We start from the raw sequence: 25,901 nt of genomic DNA on the forward strand, positions 1-25,901 counted from the left end.
GCCCCAGGGAAAAGGCCACTGGGAGGACTCTGGCCTGGGGACGCGGGCCCAGCTCCCCAGCTCCAGCCAGTCCAGAGACCTGCTTTGGGCAGGAACCAGGGGGTCAGGGCAGGAAGGGGCCTCCCTGGTATCCTGCACAATGTCTGGAACTCCCACCAGAGGGTGGGGATAGTGTGGGTGTGTCTGGTGGTCATGGAACCAAGGTCCCTGCTGTCGGAGCTCAGTGCACATCAAGGGCTCGTGGGACGCAGCAGAGGACACTGAGGAAGGGCAGGGCCTGCGAGGGCCATGTCCACCACAGCAAGGTGAGGGGATGTCCCGGGCAGCAGCAAAAGGAGCTCCGCAGGGTGGCTGCCCAAGAACAAGGGTAGAGTAGGCAGGCCATGAGGGTGGGCCCGGCAGGTCCAGCCCTGGCCCTGAACCTCCCTGGAGCAGGAAGCCTGGGGCCTGGGTCTGGGCCGATAAGGCCACAGCCGCACATGGACACCCATCACCGGGGCACAGGGTGCAGCTTAAAGATAACCTTGAAGCAGGGCGGGGGAAGAAGCAGTGCCACAAGGCCAGCTCACCCCTTGTCCCCTTGCCTCAGGAGAAGGGAGGCTACGTGCAGTGGGAGGCGCATCCCCGTCTAATGGGGAGGCATGGCCTCCCCAGGGGTCCAGTACCACCGCTGTGACCCCGAGTTGGTTGCAGGCCCAGGATCTGCGACTCAGCCCCTCCCAGATCCCGCCCTCCTCCTCTCTACCCCCACCCAGTCTTCTACACGGGCATCAGCCTGGCGGGGCTGCTGAGCCTGGGAGCTGCCCTGAGCGCCGCGGCCACCACGAGAGAGGCCCAAGGCCCCCTGGCCATGGTGAGTTCCCTTGGATGCCCCAGCCGCCAGGCAGGGCCCAAAGCTGGGGAGGCGGGAAGCCCAGGGAGCAGCCTCACCTGCACCTGAAATGTCCAAGCAGAAACAGGCCCGAGGGTGGTGGCCAGCCAGCTCGCACGGGTCCCGACCCTGGACCATCTTCCTCACAACCGCAGACCTACAGGAGCCCTGAAAGGCCGAGCCGGCCCTCTAGCCCGGGAACCATGCCCTGAGGACCCGGGGGGCCTGGTTCTGTTTCCCAGAGGACCTGGGGTCAAGGTGTGGGCACATTCCATTCCTATAGGGAGGAGACCGGCAGGGCCGGGGAGACCGCTTTTGCCAAGTTCTCTGCTTCCTCCCTCCCCTCTACCAGCAGGGCCTCCCTGGCCATTAGGGCTCAGCGCCTGGTCCTCAGCCAGCCCTTCATGACCACCCCGACCACCTGCTGGCCACTCCTCTCCATGGCCGTCTTTCCTCTCCTGCTCACCTGAGCTGGGAGCTCCTCTCTGGTGCTCTGGCTCTCACCTGTCCCTCCCTTCCAGCCCTGAGGTCCCCCCTCCCCACCTCCAACCCTCTGCACCTGGGGACACCTGCCCTCACGCAGGCCTCCCTTCCCCCTGCCTGTGAGTGGCCAGGGGGTAGCCTGCGCTGGGGGCTGAGGTGGAACCTCACTGGGGCTCCCTGAGGTCTGCCAGGTGGGCAGGTCCTCAGCCTAACCCTGTGTTCGGTGCAGGCCTGCTGATGACCCCAGGGACAGTGGCCTCCTGGAGTTGCTGCAGGGGCTCGCATCCTGGGTGGGCTGAGGAGCAAAGCAGCTGCAGCCTCACGGAGTCCCGGTGGGGACCCAGGAGTGGGGCAGAAACAGCTCCGGCCATGAGTGGGCACTAAGACCAGACCTGTGTGGCCTGTTTTGGGGGCTGCGGGGAAGGCCCCAGCAAGGAAAGGGCCGGGCTGGTGGGCTGTGCTCCCTCAGTGAGTCCTCTGCCAAAGAGATGCCCCAGGGAAGGCCGAGGGCCGCCGGGAGAGGCCGGCTCCAGGGCTGCGTGCCGGACGCCAGGGGGCGCCATGGAGCCGGGCTTAAGGCCACAGCACAAGCAGCAGAAGGCAGCAGGTGGGCCACAGGCTCCTGTCCCTGTCCACACACTGGGCCCGTGCTGCCTGGCCCTACCCTGGTCTTCCTGGGTTCCCTAGCCAATCCTGGCCACAGAGACCGGGATGGCCCAAGGTCTCCATCCTGCCTCCCCAGCAGACTCGGCCTGGCAGGCTTAGAAGGCCCGGGCTTGCAGTAACAGCCTGGGACCTCCAGCTGGTCACCTACGCAGGGCTGGGGTCCGAGGCCACTCCAGGCCCAGTGCAGGCCCCCCACACACTCCTGAACCCTGCACCCTCGACCCCGGCTGGGACAGTGAGCCCAGAAAGTGGACACAGGCGCTCTGGGAGACCCACCCAGGACGGCTGCCCCACTGGGCTGTGTTGGGCTGTGGCTTGCCCTGGCCCGCCCTGCCCTGGACGGAGCGGGCATGGCTGTCTGCGTTCCGTACCTGGGTGACTGAGTGTAAAAGCACATATGAAGGGTGCAGGGTTGGGCAGCAAGTGGAAAGATTTTTTTCGGATGTGACTGTGTCTGGCTGCCCCCCCCACCCCTTCCTGCCCCACCCTCTGTAGCCTCCTGCACAGGAAATGGAGGAGTAGCCGGTCACACAGCTCAGTGGGCCGCAGCAGCCCAAGGAGGCCATTCAAGATGTTCGTGCATTTCTTTTCATTTAGACTGAGCACCTGGCCTGCCCAGCATCCTTTGCACTGTGGACGCCTTGGGGGGCCCATCCACTGCCCAAGACCCTCTCCACAGAGAGGGAGAGAGAAGGGAGAGGCAGTAGGGGGTGCTCTTTCTCCTGAGGAATGAAGTGGTTTCTGGAAAATGCTGGTCTCTGCGCTGGCCCGTGGCCTCGAGGCTAGGAGACAGCCTTGCGCACTGACTTCCAGATGGGGAGACAGCCCGCGGCCAGCCCCAGCACAAGGAGGAGGGGAAGAGGGGCAGGCCGAAAAGGAAGGAGGAGTGAAGGGAAGGAGGGAGAAGAGGGTGAAGAGACAGCAGGAAGAGGAGAAGAGGAGGAGAGAGAGGGTGGAGCCAGGCTTCCAGGGCTGGCCCCAGACAGGCACGTGGAGGGGAGGGCTCCCCCCACTCCGAGCCTGTGCCCAGGTTGGGGGACCAATGAGGCCGTGTGTCCCTGCCGTCCTGGCAAAGGTCTGTGGGTCCCTCTGCATCTGGAGGTGTCTCTCCATCCACCTGGAGGTGCCTATGCAGGGCTGGGGAGCCTCCCACCGCAGGCCCAGGCTGCAGAGGATCCCTGGGAACACGGTGGGCCGAGCCACACGCTGGCGTTGCTGCAGGGTCGGGGGACACTGACGCAGAAGGGCTGAACACGGGGCCTCCACACGCTGGGTGGGCTGTGGACAGAGCCCCAGAGCCTGGATCCACCCTCCAGAGTGCCAGGAGGAGACTCAGTGGAGACCCAGGTCCTGCGTCACTAGATGGGTCTATGGTGGGGGTGTTGGAGGGCTCTTGGTCTGAAACAGTCCACAAAGCGTGGAGGACTCAGTGCAGTCTCAGGGGAGGGGTCCCAGTGTCTGTCAGCTTCTTCAAAGGGGTGTCCAAAGTCTGGACCCTGAAAGAAGGGAGGTCAGCATGGGGGAGCTGGCGAACAGGGCTGCCCCACCCGTCCAGAGCAAGGGGGACGGCTGGCTTGGCCCTGCCACAAGCCGGGGCGTGGAGGGAGTGTGGGCAGCTCACCAGGGGGAGGGCAGTCAGAGCTCCCCCAAGGTGACACGCCCCACCCTGTCCCCACCTCCCTCCACCCAGAGTACTGGCTCCCTGGGCTGCAGACTGGTCCTGGGTGGGTGGCTGCACCCCAGCCTCACCAGGCATGTTTCTGAAAACAAAGCAAAACAACCTCCTGCCACCCACCACTCACCCACCCACCGCATGGCCGAGAGCCACGTCCCTTCCTGGAGAGGGGGTCCGCTTCCCCAGGAGAATCCTGGTGCAGGGAGCCTTTGCCTGGCCCTCCTGGGTACACGTCCTCCCTGAAGCAGCCGGTGGACCCGGGTCCCATCATCCCGGCAATGCCCGCCCTTCCCGGGGCAAGCAGTGTGGCGCTGTGATTGACAGGTCCTCTGGAGCTAGCAGGGAGAATGGGGGAAATTTTTCCCAAAAAAACTCTGAAGAAGTGATGGGAAAGGGACGCACCAACCAAGGTCTTCCCATTGTCCAAAATCTCCCGGGTAGGCAAGGAGGATTGGGGCTTGAACCCACGCCTCCAGCTGGATGTGGCGGCGCACTCCTGTATCCTAGAGACTTGGGAGGCTGAGGCAGGAGGATCACACGTCCAGAGTCAACCCCAGCAACTGAGCGAGGTCCTGTCTCAAAATATAAAACGAAACTGGCTGGGGATGCAGTTCGGCGGTAGAGCCCCTGGGTTCGCCCCCAGCACCCCAGAACCGAACCAAACAAAACCCCTCACCTCAGGCTGGGGAGCAGCCCCCCAGCACACCACCTGTGGGCCCCACCCAGGCCACAGGCCTGCGCCGTGACCAGGTCCCCCTGTTCCAGGGCTTCCTGTGCTTCGCCCTGGTGTTCTGCAGCCTGGTGCAGGTGGCCTTCTGGAGGTTCCACAACCCCACCCAGGTGAGTGCCAGCTGTCCCACCTCAGGCGGAAGGCCGGGAGCGTGCCCAGGGTGTGATGGGTGGAGGGGCAGGGCGGTCTCCTGGCGAGGGGCAGCAGCCCCTTGGGGAGGAAGAGAAAGCAGCTTCCCCTCCCTTGTCCCTCAGCTGAGCCAGGGGCCCTGGACCATGTACCTGGGGAGCGGGAGGTCTGAGAGATGGACTGGAGAGGTAGAAATTTCCAGAGAATGCAGAGTGGGCTTGGGATGCGGCCACCTGGTAGAGGACTTACTTGCCCAGAAAATGCACAAAGAGGGACTTGAATCCTGACTCAGACCTGGAGGGCCAGGAGGACACAGCGGGGAAGGAGGCCTGGAGGACAGTGGTGGGCAAGGCCTGGCCTCATTGACGGCACAGCTGTCCTTCCTGGACACGGCCCTGCCTGGAAGGGGGCTGCCTCAGTGCCCAGAGGCAGGGTCCAAGGGCATCCTGACTGAAAATCCAGCAGGTCGGACAGGAGGGAAGGCCTCTCGAGTCCCCAGCAGCTGGGTAGAGGCTGGCAGCAGAACTCAGGCCCCAACTAACCCTTTAGAGTCCAGAGCAGGCAAGGCCCTGGGCCAGGCCGGGAAGCCTGGGGCGGGTGGCTCAGCTCCACACAGGGGCAGGAGAGCCCAGGAGCAGGGGAGATGACTCCTGGAATCCTAGCGCCCCCCACGTCTTAAGGGTCCAGTTACCCAGCCCCAACACACACGATACCCGAGTAAACATGCAAGATTCAAGGCTTGCACGCAAGGCAGGGGAGGGAGGTCCTCTGGAGGCCTCTAAGTGGCCAGTCACACCTGTGGTTTGCAAATGGAGGGCCCTCCTCTGGGATCCCAAGTGTGCTCAGGTGGAATTGCTGCCTCTTCTCCCTTCCCTGCCCACAGGTCTCACCCAAGTGCCCACCCCTGAGACCAAAGAGAGGGAAACACCATTTGCTCTGGCCCAGAAGGATCTGGAGGGGCGTGGGCCCCTGACAGCTAAGGTTTTGGGGAAGAGATCCAGCAGTCCAGCTGGGGGAGAGCAGGGCCAGGACTGCAGCTGGGTGTCACATTTCCTGTCCACTGAGGGACGGGTGGTCTAGCCATTTGGGTGGTCGGGGGACTCTGAAGCCCTGTGTGTTTACATGCTGAGCCCAGGACTAACAACAGCTCAGGAGCAGAGGGGGGATCCAGCAGGGCCCCCAGGACAGAGGCCATCTGAGGTCTGTACCCCAGGAAGGAAGAGGACCAAAAGCAAACAGCCAGCCTGGCTCAGCCCTAGGGCAGGTGCGCAGACCCCTGCAGCTCCCCATGTGACCTCCTACCTGAGCAGTGAGGGGTAGTGACCCAGCCATGGCAGGTCTCAGGGATGACCGGGTCTCAGGATGAGCCCCAGCCTCAGTCTGCAGCACTGAGCAGTCTGAGGGACGGGAGCTCTGTGGCTCCAGGCCCGGCCACCGGCTGCTGCACAGCCTCGCTGTGCGGAGACTCCCCGGACCACTGCAGATGAGGCTCAGAGCCCCAGCGTCGCCATGGTTCTCCCCCGAGAAACATGGGCCCGGGCTCCGACAGCCCCGCCGAGCCCCATAACTGAACCAGCCCTGCAGGGAGGGGCCACCTGGCCCCCCAGGGCCCCTGAGACCAGGCTGTGGGGTCCACATCCCCAGTCACGGAGAGGGACGCCTGCCAGCCAAGCAAGCCCCTCAGGCCGACAGAGGCGTTCCTCTCCTGTCCTACAGGAAGGAGGAGAGCGGGCACCGGCTCCGGGGAGCGTGGGGTCCTCTCTGGGCTGTGATGGGCTGCAGTCGGAGAGGAGGACCTGCCCCCAGGCCAGCTCCGCAAGGCCCCTCACCCTCCCCAGGACCTCCCAGCAGGGCTCAGCTCCCATGCACACTCCAGGAGGCTGAAGCCCAGACCTGGCCCGGGCCTGCAGTGGCCGAGGCCAGCTTGGCGCCCTGGCCCGGGTGGTGGGGGCAGACTGAGGCAGGGTTTGAGATGACTCACGAGGGACATCTGATTTTCATTAGCCATCGGTGCCAGGAGCAGCGTCTGGCACAGAAGGTCTGTCTGGCACAGAAAGGGATCTGGGCTTGGGCAGGGCCAGCTGAGCCGCCACTGCCTGCCTGCCCACCTGCCCACCCCAGACCTGCAGTCCGTTGATGGGGGCCTGCTGTGGGGACCAGGCCCCAGAGGAATGAGGGCCCAGAGACAGTCGCCTTCCTTTCTGCAGGGCAGACAGTCTTCTTCACCCCAGCCGTACGGGGCAGCCCTAGCGCACCCTGGCTGCCCGCATGGCGTGGAGTGGAGGGGAGGACTTGGGGTCCGCAAGGCAGGAAAGAGGCATCGGGGCCTGCCCTGGGCCAGGAGACCAGCCACCCTGGGACAGTCAGGGGTGCCTTTCTGCAGTAGGTGCGACTCCATCTTGCTTCTGCAGGGATACTCGGCAGGGGCAGGACATGGGCAGAGGCATGGAGGCCTAGGGATGGGGTGTGGAGGGAAGCCAGCCAGCCTGGCCCACGCCAGCCTCCTCCGTCCTCTGCCCCACGTGACCTCATCCACCTGGAATGGAACTGGGTGCCCGTGGCTTCCCTACTCAGGGCCTTAAGTGGAGCCTGCTGCCTGGGATTCTGGATGGTTCAGGAGAGCTCTATGGGCACCTTTTGGGGGTGAGGTCCTGGCCCCAGGTGTCCCCTGAGCTCCTCACTGGCCCCACTCTTTGCACATGCCCAGACCACAGCAGCAGGTGGACGCTTCCCTTGGCCACAGTCCCCAGGACCATAGTTGAGGGACACAGCCTCTGCTTTATCCCTCCAGTCCCCTGAGGGAGCAGGAGGCCACATGGAAAGCCATCATGGGGAAAGAGGCCGGCAATTGAAGTCCAGGACCCCTGTGATGGGGGCCCAGAGCCTCTGGAGCGCCCCCTGGAGGAGGAGGGAATGGCGGGGCGTGGGCCCTGCCTGGCCTCTCGGAGCAGCTCCCCTAGGCCCGAGCCTCCCCATGGTGCTCTGTGTGCAGGTAGAGGACGCCATGCTGGACACCTTCGACCTGGTGTACCATCAGGCAGTGAGGAGCCCATCCAGAATCCGGGCACAGGAGCTGGCCGCCATCCAGGACACGGTGAGTGCGGGCAGGCCTTCCCCCCACCAGTGGTGCCGCAGGTGGTCGGCCCTGCTCTGCCTCACAGAATGGGCACTGGGCACCCTCCAGAGGCAGCTGTCCTGCGCCAGGTCCCCAGGGGTCCCAGGACCCAGGCCACGGCTGCCCACCTACAGGTAGAGGGTAAGAGCTCGGGCCCTTCCTCTCCCCCAGCAGGGCTACCCATTGAGGATTTCAGGACGGAGAGGACAGAGCGTCAGGGCAAGTGGGTGCCCTGTGCGCCATAGCACCGTGGCCCCGCGTGAGGGTTGCTGGCCCTCGAGTCACAGGCAGACTGTGGGCCTCCCCCTAGCTAGGGCCAGCCCACCAGGGGCTGTGCCTCAGCAGAAGCAGCTATGACACCGGGCAGCTCTGCCTCTGGGGGCCAGGTCTGCAGGACCCAGCTAGGTCATTTGTCCTTGGGTGCCTCAGTTTCCTCACCGTCCTGACCACTGCCTACAGCTCCCTGCCTCTGTCTTGCAGTTTCTGTGCTGTGGGAAGAGGTCTCCTTTCCAACTTCTGGGGAGCGGGGAAGTCGACCCCTGCCAGGGCGAGAAGGCAGCAGGAGAGGTGAGGAGGAGGAGCCTGCACACTGGCCAGGCAGAACACTGGCCAGGCAGAACACGGCCTCGGGTACAGCCCCAAGGACATCCTGGCTCCCCACCTTCCCCACACCCGGAGGGCCTTCGTGAGAGGAGGCAGCAGGGAGCGGGTACTGTGCGTGAAGCTCGTGGTGGCCAGCTGGCTCCTGGCCTGGGCCCCGGCCCTCTGTAAGCTGGACACAGGCGTGGGCTCCACTCACTCTTTTACTCCCTCACACGGCTCCCAGCTTTGCGCTCCTCAAGGCTAGGTGGACCCTGCCCTCGGAAACCTCTAGAAGCTGACAGCAAGAGGGCGGTCAGGCCTGACTGGGGAGCAGCAGGAAGGGCATTCCAGGAAGGGACCTGAGCTGGAGGGCAGCCCTGGTCAGGCCTGGCCCTTCTCCCTGGGCCTGGACCAGGACCTGGCCGCCCTCCCTTCTCTCCTGCTGCCCCACTTATTCTGGAAATAGACGGCCCTATCTCCTGGCGGATGTGCCTGGCGACCCTCCAAGGAACAGAAGCGGGTGGGCAATGGCTTGAGGCCCAGAAGAGCCGTCCACAGCACTCCCACCCCAGGGCCAGCAGGGCCAGGGTGCTGGGAGGGACTGAGCCCATCCAACCAAGGACAGTCCGCAGGGCCCACTGCAAACAGCGGCCAGGGTCTGACTGTGAAGGGTCCCGGGGAAGCAGGGCCAGCACAGGTCAGCTGGTGTGGTCCAGGAGGAGGCCTGCTGACAGGAGGGTGGGTCCTTTTTCCCTCTGGGAACTGGAATTCCCCACTCAACAGCCAGTTGGGTTCCCAGTGAGGAATGAAGGAACTTCTGTTCCTGGCCAGGGACAGGGAAAGCAGGAGGCACTCACAGCTTCCGGCCCTCGGGGTCGGGGGTCAGAGACGGGGTTGAAGAAGTGGCTGGGGCAGGAAGCAGTGGGCCCTTCAATGTCGGAGGTTAGAGGCCACCCGGGTCACTCTGGCTGCGTCCTAGAGCTAGCAGGTCTCGGCCAGCACACCTGGAGGGAACGTCTGGCCTTCTGGCAACCCGACCAGGGTGGGCAGAGATTCACAAGGCCACCCAGGGGCTCAGGAGGCGGCCGTCACCTCCCTCCCGGAGAGAACCTCTGTGGATGCTGTGCTCTGCGGTCAGCAAGGGGAGGCCAGGATGGGGCAGCGAGGGGAACCCCACGCCCCTTCACGGGCTATTTCTCTGTCCTCCCTGTTGTTCCACGCCCTCTGGACACTGAGGTGCTGTGCCCTCGTGGTCGCCAGCAGGAGCTGGACATGTGGCCTGCGCAGGAGCTCAGGGCAGCTCTGGGCCCAGGCATAGTAGTCCCTGGGGCTCTAGGGTAGCCAGCTCGTGTCCTGGGTTTCACCTGCCCTCTGTGCCTCATCCCGAGCGCCGGGTGATTCTCCCCGGGAATGTGCTGCACCCCAACTTCCCGCAGCCTAGCATTGCCGGGGGGGCCCTGCTGCTCCGTGGCTCCTAGGGGCTGGGCAGGGAGGTCTGGTCAGAGGTCTGGTCAGAGGCCTGCCCTGTATGCTGCGCCCTGCCTAGGACTGTCTGCAGAGCATCCGGAGCTTCCTGAAGACACAGCAGAACATTGCCTCCATGCTGACCAGCGCTGGCCTGGCCCTCACGGTACCCACGCCCTCCCCTGATGCCCCTCCCCAAACCCCTCCCTTGCCCTGCCTAAGCCCCGCCACAGAAGGGCAGGGTGTGGCCGCCTCCCGCTGATAGCCTCAGCCAAGATAGCCGGCCTTGGGCATCACCAGCGTCCTCAGGCAGGAGTCAGCCACTGGTCAGGAGGCAGCCTGAGGGGGACAGTGTCTGCCTGCTGCTTGTCCAAGACACCTGGGCCCCTCCTATTGCTGTGAAGTCCAGACTCCTCAGGGCTCCCCATCCCAGGGTGTCGGTGCCCCTGCGACTTCGGGGTGTCCGACTCCTCCACTCAGGGCTACGCCATGCTGCTCAGCTCCTTCCTCTGGGCTGCCGTCCGCTCCGGCCGTGGCTTGGACCGTAGAGGCAAATACACCCTGACTCCACGGTAGGCCCCGGTGCCCACCCGATGCCTTCAAGGGTCCTGCAGCCCCGCAGCAGGTCCAAGGGTGTCTGCCTCTGCCTGGGTGGGCAAGACCCCTGGACCAAGAGTCTCCAGAAGAAGCACTTTGGATGGCCAGCCATGCTGGGGGTGGGGAGAGACCAGCACACACTCCACACTGCCCACCTCCAGTCTCTGCCAAGACCTGGCCTGGCACCTGCCACCCATGGACACTGGCACCGAGAGGGACATGCTGCCAGGGCCCCCCAGGTTACAGCCCCAGGCCAGGATCTCTCTCAGGTCTTCCCATGCTCAGGAGCAGGAAGGACCCATACCCAGCAGCCAGGAAGGCCCCCTGCCTCCGTGTGCCTGGGCACCCCAGCCTGCCAGCTCTGTCACCCACCTGCTTGCCCAATTTTGCCGTCTTGGCCCCTCCCTGCCTGGGATCCTGCCTAGCCCCTCTGTGTTTTTGGACAGTCCCCAAAAGAGCATTTTGGAACACTCAGTGCTCCTAGAATGTTCTAGAACAACCTCAGTTCTGCCTTAGAATATTCTATAGCAGCCTCACAGACCCCTCTAGAATGTTCTACAACATCCTCAACATCCTCATAGTCCCCTCCAGAACTCTATGACAGCCTCACAAGTCTCTCTAGAGCATTCTGGAACAGATTTGCGGTCTCCTCTAGAACATTCTGGAATGGCTTCACCATTCTTTCTGCTTCTCAGAGCCTGTGGCTGCCAGGCGCAGGAGCTCAGCCGCTTCACACACTCCCAGGGTGGACCTGCACCTCGACACCCCTCCGAAGCAGAGACTCTTGCTGGTCATCAGGGTCCAAGAGGATGCTTGGACGAACCTCATCCACTTCAGGGCTAATGAGCTGATGAGACCCTGTCCCACCACCAGTCTGCCCACAGACACAAAGGCACCAGACAGGCTTCACAGGATCCGTAAGGAAGCTGGGCAGCATCCTTCAGGTGGTGGGGAAGGAGAGAAGACCCAGCCAGACAGACAGACTCCACGCAGAGCAGAGGGAAGCCACAGCAATTCTCTGACACTGCAGAATGGAAAGGGGCGAGGACAGAGGAGACAGGGAGCACGGGAGAACCGGAGTACCAGGCTCGCCACAAGGACGGCCACTGCTGACCAAGTCCAGGGCAGGGGCCCGATTCTGGGGGCCCCAACAGATGAGATCTGTCCCCTGCCTCAAAAGAAAAGCAGGAGATGGCGAAACAGGAAAACAACCTTGCTTGCCGGGAGGAGGTCCTGGGACGCGGAGCGAGGGTTGTCCCCGGCCACCAACCACAGTCTGCCCAGCACAGGTCTGCAAAGCTGGCAGTCCTGCCAGGGGGTAACCCGGTCGTTTTTCTGGGACTGGTCACACGGAGTCTTCCTGGCATCAAGCAAACGGCGGCAGCCATCTCCGTTTGCCCCTTGGGGCGTCCATCAGAACTGTGACCCTGGAATTCCAGATACGTGGAGGGAAGAGCAGCCCAGAAAGGGGCAGTTCAGAGACAGAAGCAGAGCGCCGTCGGTCACGAGCCCTCTCCACGCTGCCCCTCATCGCCACGCTGGCTTCCTGCTCCAACACACAGCACAAGCTCGGCGGCTCACAGCTCTGAGGCTCAGAGTCCAGGTGGGCTGGGTGGGTGCTCCTCTCAGGGTCTCACAGAGCCGAGTCCTCACCGGGACAGGCAGGAGGGGCCTCATCCAGAGGCTGCTAGGAGGCTCGACTTCCAGGACCCCTCTGACTGTTGGAAGAAGCAGCGTCTTGGAATTGTAGGCCTGAGGTCCCTTCTTCCTCTCCACCTGCCAACCGTGGTCACTTTCTGCTTTACGAGGTGACCCCAATACTCCTTCTGTGCCCACCCTCACTCAACCCGCAAGTCTTCCTCAAGCTTCAGATTCTCCGACTTCTACCAGCTAAGAAGGTCCCACGAGGAGCTGAGGCTACCTGCATCCTCTCCCTAACTGAGAGTCTTTAAATTGTGGTGAACACACAGACCCTGGAACCCCCCATCTCAGTCATCCTTCAGTGTCCGCCCAGGGCACTGAGCACGTCCACCCTGCTAGACCGCCATCACCACCGTCCACTTCCTGAGCTTTCCCATTCCCCAAACTGAAGCTCTGTCCCCAAAATGCTGGCTCCCAGCCCTCTCCAGCCGCTGGAACCCACTGCACTTTCTGTCCCTGGGGATCTTGGGACTCGGGGACCTCACGGAAATGGAATCTCACAACACTCAGAATAACGTCCTCCAGCTCCACCACGTGCCATGTGTCAGGACTCCTGGAGGAGAAATCTTATCACATTGCCAGTGACGTCACAGTCCTGTTCCAAGGGATTCGCGTGCCATGAGCAGACCAGGCGCGTCTGTCTTCCCACGCGTCAGAGCACTGAACATCGATGAATTCATGAGCCACACGCTCTCGCTCACCACACTCGGGCTCGCTTGGTGGTGGACCGTGGCAGCCACAGCTGCCTTCATTCCGTGCCAATCTGAAGTACTGACGTCTCTCTCAAGTCACAGAGGGCACCTTACCGTCATGTGCGGGTCACAGAACTGCCAAGAAAGGGCCAGCAGTGGCCACAGGGTTCAGCCACAGAGCCGCACAGAGCCAAGGAGCTGATGCTGACCAGGTGGGCAGATAAGGGTCGTGCCGCCCAGCACAGGGTCCAGCCGCAGAGCCCCAGGGACAGGCTGCCGCCTGCTCACCAGGTGAACTGCCTTAGGTGCGTCCCGCCTTCCAGGTGACAGCTGGGTCCTTGGTGCTCTGGGTGTTGGACATGCTCATGAGCTGGTGTCCCAGGTAACCAGATTGACAGGCCCGTGTCCGCGTGCCTCTGATCTAACCCTACAGGTGCTCGCGTGGTCCTTTTTAGCACAACCACGTCACCAGTTCATGCCTCGCGACTGCTGCTCAGCTGGTTGGTTGTGTCCTTAACCTCTGTGCGTCCATCGTCTGTGGTTTCCAGCTTGGCCGGACGAGTCACACGCCACTCTGCCTAGCGCTGGACTGGAATGGAGACCTCAGGGGCTGGGGCTGGGAAAGGATTCAGGACCCAGGCAGGATGCGGGGCGGGCAGGGGATTCCGAGGTCCTGCTTGCCCATCCTCTGTCACTGGACACTAAACCGCCTCTCTGTTGAACTGTCTGAATGTCTGCGGAGTTCACTCAGCCTCCGAGGTCCTGGGGCAGCTCAGCTCAGTAAAGAACTTCCACAAGCAGGGGTGGGCCCTACCTCCCACCAAGGCCAGCCAAGGGGGCTCCCCAAATATGAACCATCCCACCATGCCCAGCCAATAGGTGATGAGACCCACACATCCACCCCTGTCTTTCTACGCACACGCACTTCCCAACAAGAAAGTGAGGGCCAGGTGCAGCTCAGTGGTGGACACCAGCCGGCCTAGCATGTGAGGACCTGGGTTCCATCCCAGCATCGCCAAGAGCAACCAAGAAAGCCTCTCATACAGCAATTGCAGCAGGACTCACCCGCGAAGGGAGACGCCCCAGTGTCTCCAGGGTTCCTGCCTGGCAGCCCCCGGTCTCCAGGGGGCGGCTCCGCTCTGGCTCTGCAGCCTGTGGAACAGTCAGGAAGACCCGGGACTCTCTGGACGCAGTGGGGGAAAGAGCAGGCAGAAAGCAGGACCAGAGCTGCAGGCTTCACCCAGAGGGTGGGGAGCTCCCTTCCACGTCCCTCCCTCCCACCCAACTCTGGGCTCCAGCGACAGGCCTCGCCTGAAGGCCCGGACTCCGGGGACCTCACCTGGGGCCTTCCGGGGGCTCCGCGGCACCCACACCTTCGTCATGCCTCCACTCAGAGCCCAGCGGAGCGGGAGATGGAGCCCACCTGGGTGGGAGGAGCGCCTTCCTGCGACTCCCTGCCAGGCCGGCGCCTCCGGCCTCCCCGGCAGCCCTTCGCAGGGAGTGGGACGACAGGGCCGGGACGACAGGGCCGGGAGGACAGGGCCGGGTGCCGCTGCTCTGCCGGAGCAAACCGGCTCCTCTCCCTAAGAAAGCGGCATGGACGCACGGCCAGGGCCTCCCCCATGCCTCCTCGCCTCCCTGGCCTTCGCCCACTTCTCTCCAGATGTGCTGCGGTGAGGAAAGAGGCGGGGGCACCTGAGCCTACCTAGGGTGAGCGGCAGGTTGGGACCCCAGCCGTCGCCGAGGCCCTCTTATGACCCCCTTGTGGTGGGCAAGACCGAGGCCACCCACAGCTCCAACTCAGGGAGACGGCTGTTTGGTCTCTGGCCCCAGCTTTCCTTTCTTGGCTACTAAGATCCCCAGACCTGGAGTTCAAGTCCTGACGGGGCCAGAAGGCACAGCTTTTTCTGTGAATGGCTTCTGGCCACAGCCAGGAGTGTCGCCCCTCTGCACCCCTCGAGCCGACCTGTGGATTCTGGCTTGGGAAATGGCACCCACTGGCTGCTGATGCCGTGTGCAATGGCACCCCACCTGGTGTTGAGGGGACCTCTTCCCACTTGGCCCTGGACGAGGCCTGAGAAGCCAGCTGCAATGAAGCCCTCCTTCAAGGGCAGGGTCCACGGCAGCCCTCGGGGTCCGGCTGGTCTCCCGTGGCCGTGAAGTCAGTTCCTCATCCAGAAACAACAAGGTGTGCCCTCCAGGGTCCCCCAGGCTTCATGTGCTGCAGTTTAGTCCCCATTGTGAGCATCAGGAGGCAAAAAGTGAGTCCTGCCCTGTTGTTTAGAGGAGGCGCCTTCCAAAGTTGAACGGGATCGGGTAAGGTCAGCGGGCGGGGCATGGCTGAATCCTGGAGGCTTTATAGGAAGGAGACCAGAGACCCAAACCCGCGCTCCCTCCGCCCTGCCTCGGGACACCCTTACCAACCTAGGACTCTGTCAGCAATGGGACCATCGCCAGGTGCAGCCCCTTGACCTTGCCCCTCCAGAACCATGAGCTGAAATAAACCTCTTTTCTTCAAAAGGGTCCCGCCTCAGGCATTACACTACAGCAAAGAGACAGGGATGGTAGAAAGCTGGCGGGTAGGACTGCGCTCTTTGCCCGAGCTGTCCTCACCGTGGGGAGGCAGCGTAGGAGCTGGGTAGCCAGCAGAGGACGAGGCATTTAGAGGTGCAGGCTAGGAAGAGCCTAGAGCACTGGAAGTGGGGCGATTCTGGTGGGGATTCAGAAGACGGAGAAACAAGAAAAAGCCAGCATTCCTAGAGGCTGACTTGGTGTTGTGACCAGAGGCTGGCAAAAGTGCGGACAGTCGACCCTGTGCCGATGAGGTTTCACCAGAAACCAGTCACTGTGGAGACTGGGGTTCCACTGCACATGGGCTAATGGTCATCCTGGTTACCCCAAGGCACAAAACTTGGACGCTCAGTGCCCATGCCCTGGGACCGTGAGGGGGGCCGACCAAGAATGAGGGGCTGACTCACTTATTTGGTGAAAGAAATTTTAACACTGTGAAACGCTCAGGCTGTGGCTTGAGTATTATTGGCTGTTTTGGTCAGAGTTACAGTGAGGCCCTGGAGCAGGAGGAAGCAAAGATGGGCAGCCTGCAGCCTGGCAGGTGCCACACAGAACTGGATCGCTAACGAGCTTAACGGATCAGAGGCCAGGGGCTTTGTGTCAGGACAACTGGACAGTCCTCTGGGGCATCTCAGACGCTTCGCGGAGAGCTCTGCTTCAGGTGCTTGGCTGGAGGAGGGCTCCCTGGGCCCCTCCGAGTGCTCTCCCCAGGGACGGCGCTCGGGCTGGGATGTGCCCGGGTCTGCACACTCAGCCCCTCCCGCCTGGCAGTGCGGTCGGCAGCGCATCCCGGGGTCACTCAGGTTTGTGTGCATTTGCCAGCCAGGTCTGCTCCCTGTTCTGCGTCTGTGTCTCCTGCCCGCTGCTGGACGGGGCCCTGCACCTCTTCCTGCTGACCTGAGGGGAGCTCACAGGAGCCTGCACAGGCGCTGACTGTGGTCTGTCGGGGGCCGGGGTTCGCGCTCCGCCGTGGCTTCTGATGAACAAACATTCCTCATTCCTCTTTTTACCTTCTCGTGAAATCGTAATACAGAAAAGCAGCAGCAGGCGTAATAGAGTGAACTTGGGGGCTGATTCTGGGTCACCCAGGCCAGGGCACGGTGCCCTGCCATTGGTTCAAATGCCAGTCTAGATGTCACCAGGAGGGTGTTTTTCAGTGTGGTGCACACTTGGGCCGGGTGGGGTGGTGCATGCCCGTAATCCAGCACCTCAGGAGGACCAAGCAGGAGGACCACAAGGTCAAGGCCATCCTCAGCAAATAAGCGAGACCGTGCCTCAAAATAAAAATAAAAAGAACTGGGGACGTGGCTCAGAGCTCAATCCTCAGTATCAGATAAAGAAAATCAAATAAGATTGGTAGACTCAGAGTAGAGCTGGTCACCCCCGTGAGGTGGGGTCTCACGCAGTCAGCTGAGGACTGAAGAGCAGAGACGCAGGCTCCTAGGGAAGGAATTGGCCTCAGGTTTGAGGCTCGGAATCCCTGCCCGTGTCCCCATCTGTCTACCTGACCCACAGAGTTCAGGTTCTGCAGCCCCCATCACACGAGCCAGGCCCTTGAACTAGTCTACGTGTCTGTGAATGCATGTGAGTGGCACACGTGTGTAGCGCACACGCGTGGCAGCTGGGTTCCCGTCCTCCCCCTGGAGGCCGAGACGCCCAGCTCCTCAACCCAGCAACAGCCTCTGCTGCTTCTCCCCCTCGCCCCTCCCCTCTGAGCGTCTTAAAGTAATCACAACAAAACGCTCCTAATTAGATTAAATTGCAAACAGCTCGCGACTTCCAGCATAAATAGACAAATAGTTCAGCAAATCCAGCATTCATCTCCAAAAGCGGAGGCTACTCCTCAACGAAACCACAATCCATTGGCACAGGAGCTAAGTGGCCAGTAATTCCCTGATGGCATCAAAAACAACCCACAGGCCGTTTTCCCATGTTCCCAAATGGCTCTCACTGCTGATTCGTCCGCGCCAGGACCGGACGGAGCCCCACTCTGGGAAGGTCCCCTAGTCTTCAGTGTGCCGCTCCCTCGCCTGTCCCACCCCAGCGGCTTCTCCAGCCAGGACTGTGCAGCAGGAGCCCGGGTCAGCTGCTGGGCGCCAGGCCCGGTGCCACGTCCTGGGACCCTGCCATGCGCCACTCATCCCTCTCCCAAGGGTCCGAAGCTGCGGGCTGCAGCAGGGCACGAGAGTCCCCGGAGGGCCACTGGCCTGTGCTCCCGCGGCGCACACCCGGGTGCGTCCTCTCCTTCTGCAAGGCTCGGGTCACCTGGGAAAAGCCAGATGTTTCTATCAGGGGCGGCGTTGGTGTTTGTGTCCCTGCCCCCCCCCCATTCCTGTTGGAACTTTCGTCAGGGGTTAGCGGCAGGGTCTGCCTGAGGACCAGGCCACGAGGTCCCCCTTGGGCCCTGGGTGGTGTGCGAGAGGCGTCAAGCCCGCTTGCTCTCCTCCCTCCCCACCCCCACCCCGCGAGGACAGAGTGCGAGGCTGTACCCAGCGCTCAACCCCCCACTGTTGGACTCCAGCCTCCAGCACTGAGACATCCGTGTCTCTTGTTTATAAATTGCTCAGCTACCCAGTTTCTGGTGAAAGCAGCAAGTATAGCGAAGACACCGTGGTGAACTGGAACCTCTTCTTTGCAACCAGCCCCCTGTCTGTGGGGTCACGCTGGCTGCAGCTCCCAGGAGCCTTTCCCCTCTATCAGAGCCTCAGGGTGGGCCCCGCCCGGACCCCCTCGATAGGTGTTGTGAAACGGCATGTTTGATGGCGTGGCATCTGAAATCACCCCAAGGACCCGTCCTGGCCTCTCAGCCTCCTCCAGAGTGTGGGCTGCTCCCGCCAGGCTTCCAGCAAACAAACCACAGCAGCCAGCTCCTCACGAAGACGGCTGCCCTTCCCCATCCTCTCCTCTCTCCCGGGGAAGCCAGCAGCGGTGACGGCAGCCCTCTCAAGGGCCAGCCAACAGCCAGTGAGAAACCGAGGTCCGGCCACACGCCACGCCAAGGAGCCAGTCCAGCGGAGGCCTGAGCCACCGGCCTCAGGGGAGACCCTGAGCCTCAGGACCCAGCACTAACTAAGCCAAGCTCCCGTTTCCGCCCCAGAGACAGCGTGAGACCCGGACCTGCTGCTTTCTGTTAGTTTTTTAATGCAGCAGTTTATTTCTGGCTTTATATAGGTTTCATTTCGAGAAAATTCCCAAAAAGAAAACTTGTTTTTAAAAGCTGTACTTTTAGCAATTCATCAAGTTTTTTAAAAATCGGTACTAAAATATGACTGTGATGAGAAGACCATGGAGAACTCTCCAGAGATGATTCTACCCCGACAAAAGTAAGTAAGGGAACAATGTGACCATCACCAGCTGTGGGGCCAACGTGACACCACAGCCAGGTGGGCCCAGGCGGAGGCGGGATCCGCAGAGCGCCTGGGCCCAGCCGAGGCCACCAAGAGGGGGCAGGCACAGAGGGGGCAGGCGCAGAGGGGCCTTGCTTTCAGCCCTGCCTGGCATCTCCCCAGCGGGCTCAGCGCCCTTGTGCCCCTCCTGGGCTGCCCAGTGCTAAGAGGGCGCTGCTTCCCTGAGTCCGCCGGGCACTCTCCGCCTTGCTAGCAGTGCTCCGCCTCCTGGGGCCTCCGGACCTCTGGCCTGCACTTCTGAACACTCTGCCTGAGACAGTGATAGTCACAGGAGTTGCCAGGAAACGCAGGGCAGGCCGGCCCTCCTCCCCTCCTCCCTCCTCCCCTCCTCCCTCCTCCCCTCCTCACCTACTCCCTCCTCCCCTCCTCCCTCCTCACCTACTCCCTCCTCCCTCCTCCCCTCCTCCCCTCCTCCCTCCTCCCCTCCTCCCTCCTCACCTACTCCCTCCTCCCCTCCTCCCTCCTCCCCAGAAGCCGAGTCCTTTTTCACTCCTGCACCTGTTCTTATTTGCAGGCGCACGCACGCGTGTGAGTGTATGTGTTAGTGTGTGTGCATGTGTGTTCGTGAGTGTGTGGGTGTTAGTGTGTGTGAGTATGTGTGTGAGTGGGAGTTTGTGTGAGTGTGACTGAGTGTGAGTGTGTTAGTATGTGAGAGTGTGTGATTGCATGTGTGACTGTGTGTGTTTGTGTATGTGTGTTGTGACTGTGTGTGAATGGGTGTGTGCCTGTGTGTGTGACTGTGTGAGTATGAATGTGACTGTGTGATTGCATGTGTGACTGTGTGTGTGTTTGTGTATGTGTGTTGTGACTGTGTGTGAATGAGTGTGTGCCTGTGTGTGTGACTGTGTGAGTATGAGTGTGACTGTGTGTATGTGTAACTGTGTGTGTGACTGAGTGTGTGTTTGTGTATGTGTGTATGTGACTGCCTGTGTGTGTGACTGTGTAAATGTGTGTGTGACTAACTATGAATGTGTGTGACAGTGTGTAACTGTGTGTGTGAGAGTGTGAGTGTGTAACTGTGTGTGTGTGACTGTGTGAATATGTTTGTGTATGTATGTGACTGTGTATGTAAGCATGTGACTGTGTGTAACTATGTGAGTGTGAGTTGTGACTCTGTGAGTGTGTAACTGTGTATGACTATGCGTGACTGTGTGTGTGAATTGTGTGCGACTGTGTGTGTGTGAGTGTGTGTGAATTGTGTGCGACTGTGTGTGTGACTGTGTGTGAGTGTATGAGTGTGTGTGACTGTGTGTGTGTGTGTGACTGTGTGAATGTGTTCGTATGAGTATGTGACTGTGAGCATGTGAGCGTGTGTGACTGTGAATGTGTTTGTGTATGTATGTAACTGTGTGTGAGTGTGACTGTGTGTAACTTTGTGTGAGTGTGTGTGTGACTGTGTGTGTGTGTGAGACTGTGTGAATGTGTTTGTGTGAGTATGTGTGTGACTGTAACTGTGTGTGACTGTGTGAATGTGTTTGTGTGAGTGTGTGTATGACTGTAACTGTGTGTGACTGTGTGAATGTGTTTGTGTATGTGTGTGACTGTAACTGTGTGTGACTGTGTGAATGTGTTTGTGTGAGTCTGTGTGTGACTGTAACTGTGTGTGAATGTGTTTGTGTGAGTCTGTGTGTGACTGTAACTGTGTGTGACTGTGTGAATGTGTTTGTGTGAGTATGTGTGTGACTGTAACTGTGTGTGACTGTGTGAATGTGTTTGTGTGAGTGTGTGTGTGATTGTGTGTGTGAGTATAAGTGAGTGTGTGTGAGTGTAACTGCGTGTGAATGTGAGTGTGTGTATGAGTGTGTAACTGTGAGTATAAGTGAGCGTGTGTGTAACTGTGTGAGTGTGAGTGTGTGAGTGTGAGTGTGTGTGAGTGTGAGTGTGGTCTGTGCAGTCACGTTGCACGGCTGGCGTGGCCGCAGCTGCCCAGTGAGACCCTCCTGGTCCACGCTCCCTCCTGCCGCCCGCTCGGCCCCCGCAGCCCCTCAGCAGCCCCGCCTGACCGCTGCTGACCTGCTCCCTCCACACTTGGGTCACTTCAGGAATGCTCCATGACACTGACCACACAGAGCCCAGTGCTGGGTGGCCTTCGTCCCCTCCTGAGGTCTCAGCCGGCCAGGGCCCCAAGCTTCGTTCCTCACGCCCTCCGACGGAGCAGCCTGGGGGATGGTCTGGCTGGGTTTGGGGTTGGTTCAACCTTGTTTTTCTGTTTTGTTTTGCTTTTGCTGTGGTGGTGGTGGTTTTTCTGGTACTGTGGATGGAACCCAGGGACACTTTACCACTGGGCTTCATCCCCAGAATTTTTTTTTTTAAGTTTTTATTTTTGAAACAGGGTCTCACTGAGTTGCTGAGGCTGGCCTCAAACTTGTGATCCTCCTCCCGCAGCCTCTAAGTCTCTGGGGTGACAGGCCTGCCTGGCCACCACACTGTACTGGCTTAACCATCGGCTCTTTTAGGCCCCTTTTGGCTGATCCCAACTCGGGCCATCACACAGAAAGCTGCAGCGACTGCCCACGTGCAGTCCTGAGTGGACATGGGTCTTCATTTCTTTTGGACAATTGCCCAAGGGTGCAACCCCAGCTCGTAATCCCAGCTCCTGTGGCAGTCGCCACCATAGGGAACCTGACCTCAGCTGAGTCCGTCACCCTGCCCTTTCGACTCTCCCAGCGTGGCTTTGCCAGACCGCGTTGTCTCTTCTGGGAAGCCTCCGGCTCTCGGCTCTGCACGGCCTCTCCCGGCCACTCCGTTAAGCCTGCGCTTATCTTTATGACTTCCTTCCTCGGCACGGTTGGGATGAGCCTATCGTGCTCACTCCAGCTTCTTCGGGGATAGCGCGGCCCATTAACTTCCCGCCTCCCAGCTAAGTGAGCACGGAGACCACAGACCTCCTCCCTCTACCTGCCGAAGCCCGCGACCTTTTTCCCATCACAGACGACTAAGTGCTTTAATTTCCCACCATGATTTCTTCTTTGGCCCATTAGCTGCCCAGAACCGGTGTTCTGAACCACCTTGCTACTGACTTCTGACTCAACGCTGTGGACCGAGGGAGGCCCAGTCCTGGCCTTCGTGGAGGCTGTCCCCTGGTGAGGGTGCGGAACTGGGCCTTGCGGGCACTGGGCAGCGGACAGCCCACCCAGGCTCCACTCTCGCCGGCCTCAGAATGCCTGAGCAAGCCTAGCTTGGGCCTCCTGTGCTGGGCCGGCCCTGGCTACGTGGGGACAAAAGCCCCCTCTCCTCTGGCCTGCGGCTGGGGTCAACCGGGGTTGCCCTCAGCTGCTGCAGGCCCTGACCTGCCTCTGAGCACTGGTGCTATTAGATCCCCCCATAATCCTGCCAGCTGTCCCTCACCTCAGGACTGCCTTCCGGTGAGGCTGGCCACAGGCTCCCAGTGGCTCTCCCCGCATGTGCCGTGAGAGGTTCTAGCAAGTTCCCCAGAAGCCGAGGCCAGACCTGGTCCGGGGGGGGGTCTTCTCAGCATCTGTGGTCCAGGGCCTTCTCCTGGCAGCTCTGCCCTTCCTTCCCCAGCCCAGTGGGGCTGGGCGCCTGGGCTTTCAGTGCCGAGGGTGGACGGGCAGGGGCCCAGGAGGCCGCAGTGCCCTGCGTAGGCGGGTGTAGGCCTGGTTCTTGTCCTCGCCTGCCCACGCACGCCGAGCCACCTCTCTACGCAGGACACACTCCTCTGCTGCCTGCCGGCCTGTCTGTTCGGAGCTGGGAATGAACCCAGTGAACCCAGGGCTTTACCACTGAGCCACATCCCGGCCTTTTTACTTTCTACTGTGAGACCGGGTCTTACTAAATGGCGGAGGCTGCTGATACCAGTCTGGTGGAGGCTGGTCTGTGCCCCCTGAGTTGAAGAATGAACGTGCTGGGGGCGTAGCTCCGGGTAGCGCTGGCTGAGCCCTGGCCTCCACGTGGAGACCAACAAAAGGGAGGCCCACTGACAACTCACAGTGCTCGCATATCAAAAGAGAGAAGGTAATGGAGGCCGACTTCTCCCAAGGACAGGGGATCCCAGAGCCGGAGGGCAGGGGGCACAACGTGCTGGCCCCAGAGCCGCCTCCCTCATCCACGCCTTTCCTCCCTTCCCCGTAGCCGCCCCTGCTCTCCCCTCTCCACCCACGCTGGTGGCCTGGCCTCTACCCCAGACCTCTACCCCGCTCCTACCCAGGCCTCCTACTCCACCTCAGCCTCCCCACCCGCTGGGATTGCAGGTGTGGCCCCGTGCCCTGCAACTTCACAGTTCACAAAAACCAACCTCAGAGGCAGCCGTGGCTGCAGCCTCTGCTGGGACAGGGAGGCGTGGTCCCAGCGGGGAGGCCTCCTGCTCCTCCTGCCACCCCAACCCCTTTCTCCTCTGAGGAAACAGGCACAGTCACCAGGAGGGTGGCCCTGGCCACGGGGCTTCTCCCTGGGAGGCAGGGCCGGGGCCTCGGGCGCCGGCAGACGCTCTCTCACAGGCTGGCTGGGCTGCGGTGAACCAGGGCAGACGCAGCCTGTGGGCCACGGCTCTCCCCAACTCCCCCGGAGGCACCAGAGGGACCCGGGAGGACCAAGGGCAGCTCAGCCCTCCCCCAGCCATGGCCCTTCACCCCTCTCTAGTCTTTTGGTGGAAGAGCGGCCATCTAGACGGGAGCTGCTGACCCACTCCTCAGATCCAGAGGCCCGGGGGCCTTGGTGACCCCTTCCCTCCACAGCACCCTGGGACACTGACCTAAGGCCCCTCCCGGTCGGCAGCCTCACCGTCCCCTCCACAGAGACCCCTGGGCCCCACCGAGCCAGAAGGAGAGCTCTGGGGAGCCGCTCTGTCCTGCTCAGGGCAGCCCTGGGGAAGCCCGAGTCCTTCCGGCCACACTCCTCTCAGCCTGGACGTCTCAGCCCAGCAATAGGAGGCCCTGGGCTCCTCAGGAGCACAGGAGGATGAGGGGCGGGGCAAGGGGACGGGGGCACTCGATCACAGCCAGTGAGGCCTCCTAGGTCCCCCTGGGTCTCAGTAGGCAGAGGCAACAGCCCCTGCCCCTGAGGGTGGGCGTCTGGAGACCAGGCCTGGGCACAAGGGAAGGGCTGAGCCGCCTGAGCCGCCCAGGGGCCCTGCCTCACCTGCACAGAGGGAAGGAGAGGCGGATCCTCCTCAGCCGCCCCTGGGGGCCTCCTCCCTGGACGTCTCCAGGCCGCTGTGACCTGGCAAGGCCGTGATGAGGAAAGCTGATGTCCCACAGGGTCCAGGGCTGGGCGGTGGGTCCGAGGAGCGTGGAGCTGAGGGAGCTGTCCAGGCGCCCGCTCACCCCCTGGCGGCAGCCGGGCGCCACGCCCTTCCAGGGGAGTCGGCTCACTTCCAGGCACAAGGATCCACATTCCTAAATGGCAAAGGAAGGGCGGGCGGGGCCGGTAGCCGCAGTGGCAGCTGCTGGGGGGATTAGAAATAGACCTGAGGGACGCCCAGCTGCTGTCTCCCTGCCAGGATGGAGGCACAGGCAGGGCTGAGGCTGGGGCCCCACAAGCACCCGAGGGCTGCAGGCCAGGGCCTCGCCCAGCTCCGCCCTCCCCTCTCAGCCTCCTGCGTGGGCGGGACTCTGGGCTCCCCCGAGACCAGGCTGGTCCCACACTGGAGCTTGGGCCAGGGCACCCAGCTCTGGCAGCCACAGCCTGCAGCCCAGCAGCAGGGCGGAGGACCGGCCAACGACAGCAGCCACACAGGGCAGCCAGCACTGTGGGAGGAAGGAAAGGGCAGGGATAGAAGCCACAGGGCACAGAGAGGGGAGCCCAGCCCCACTGGACAGCCCAAGCTGAAGTGCTACAGGGAGGGGGACGGGGTGCGCGTTCACTGGTGTGTGCACACGGTGTTGGGAGGAGGAGCCTTCCAAGCAGAGCGTCCTGAGTGCCCAGGCTGTTGGGTGAGGAGCCCACCACGTCCAGAGCAACAGGCTGTGGTGGCAGCTCACTGCCATCGCTCAGGAATGGAAGTGGGCAGCAGCAGGGCAATGCACACTTGTAATCCCAGCTACTTGGGAGGCTGAGGCAGGAGGCTAGCCATTGAGGCCAGCCTCAGCGACTTATGGAGACCCTAAAAAACTTAGCAAGACCCTGTCTCAAAATAAAAAATAAGAGAACTGGGGGTGTTGCTCAGTGGTTAGGCACTCCTGGGTTCAATGCCCTGTACGAAAGGAAGGAGAGAAGGGAAGGGAAAGGGAAGAGGAAAAGGGGAAGGGAAGAGAAGGGAAGGGAAAAAAGAAGAGGAGGAAAGGAAGGAAGGAACCAGTCCAGGTCGGTGGGTTGAGTGGGCCCCAGTGAGGGGGCAGCAGATGCAAGAAGGGTTGAGGTGTGGCCAGGAATGCACAGCCCATCTCCTTGTTCCGGGCACTGCCTGTGTCCCGGTCAATGGTGTGCAGGCCAGCATGACCCCAGCTGTGTCCACAGGGACACAAAGGGCTAGCGCAGTGTGTTGGGAATTCCACGCGTCAACCTGCCGGGCTGGGTGCCTACTTCAGCGCTGCTTCCGGGCGCCTGGGAGGGCGTTTCCAGATGAGATCAGCGCAGGAGCCAGAGGAGGCTGGAGAGGTGGCCTTCCCCTCCCGCTGCACACTGTCCCAGGCCTTGAGGTCCGAGGAGAGCCACAGGGAGGAGGAGGGATTCGCTTTCTTTTTCCCGCGTCACTCTTCAGGATGGGAGTTGGGACTGTCCAGCCCCAGACAGGGACTGACACGCTCAGTGCTGCTGGTCTCAGTCTTTGGCTGTGGACTGTGCTGGACCACTGGCTCCTCTGGGTGTCCAGCTGGAGGCAGAGACTAGGGGACCTCTCAGTTTCCAGAACTGGGCACACGCACATGCGTGCGCATGTCTGTGTGTGTGTGTGTGTGTGTGTGTGTGTGTGTGTGTGTGTGCAGTTTGCTTTTTAAATTCCCTGTGCTTTTGCAGTACCAGAGATTGAATCCAGGGCATGCTAGGCAAGTGCTCTACCACCAACTCACACCCCTCCCCGGCCCTTGTACTGTTTTGAGATGGGGTCTTGCTAAGTTGCAGTCCCCCTGCTCAGTCTCCCAAAGGGCAGGGATCACAGACGTGGCCACTGCGCGTGGCCGGGCGTGCATGCTGTGTCGGCTCCACGGCTCTGGAGAGCCCTGACTGACGCCGACTGGTGCCGAAAGCGGCTCTCTGGAACTCGCACCCTGCACCACTTCGATTCAAAGGCATCTACGATCTTCAGTACTAAGAAGCCGGGGC

At 61.7% G+C, this 25,901-nt stretch overlaps 1 protein-coding gene and 1 long non-coding RNA gene across 5 annotated transcripts in view; one reads left to right on the forward strand and one right to left on the reverse strand.

The window, feature by feature from the left end:
• Positions 1 to 14,232, forward strand: part of Tspan32 (tetraspanin 32) — a 16,865-nt gene extending 2,633 nt beyond the window's left edge. The window contains exons 3-10 of one of the 4 annotated variants that reach the window (XR_007104061.1): positions 756 to 853; positions 4,461 to 4,535; positions 7,547 to 7,648; positions 8,150 to 8,236; positions 9,798 to 9,881; positions 10,196 to 10,287; positions 11,008 to 12,996; positions 13,139 to 14,232. Coding sequence is in view for 3 of the 4 variants with exons in the window: in XM_047519059.1 (XP_047375015.1) it covers positions 756 to 853; positions 4,461 to 4,535; positions 7,547 to 7,648; positions 8,150 to 8,236; positions 9,798 to 9,881; positions 10,196 to 10,287; positions 11,008 to 11,155 (686 nt within the window). In the remaining variant the exon portion in view is untranslated. Of the gene's footprint in view, positions 1 to 755; positions 854 to 4,460; positions 4,536 to 7,546; positions 7,649 to 8,149; positions 8,237 to 9,797; positions 9,882 to 10,195; positions 10,288 to 11,007 lie in introns of all 4 variants that reach the window. The other 3 variants (XM_047519059.1, XM_047519060.1, XM_047519061.1) reach the window with 3 other exon arrangements.
• Positions 14,233 to 17,767: 3,535 nt separating this feature from the next.
• LOC124960297 (uncharacterized) lies at positions 17,768 to 24,122 on the reverse strand. Its single transcript, XR_007104055.1, has 3 exons — positions 23,781 to 24,122; positions 20,697 to 20,934; positions 17,768 to 18,933 (listed from the first exon to the last, which is right to left on the reverse strand). It is a non-coding gene; the product is annotated as an uncharacterized LOC124960297 (long non-coding RNA).
• Positions 24,123 to 25,901: the final 1,779 nt, after the last annotated feature.

The sequence above is a fragment of the Sciurus carolinensis genome, chromosome 11 (genome assembly GCF_902686445.1).
Source record: "Sciurus carolinensis chromosome 11, mSciCar1.2, whole genome shotgun sequence".
Taxonomy (NCBI): domain Eukaryota; kingdom Metazoa; phylum Chordata; class Mammalia; order Rodentia; family Sciuridae; genus Sciurus; species Sciurus carolinensis.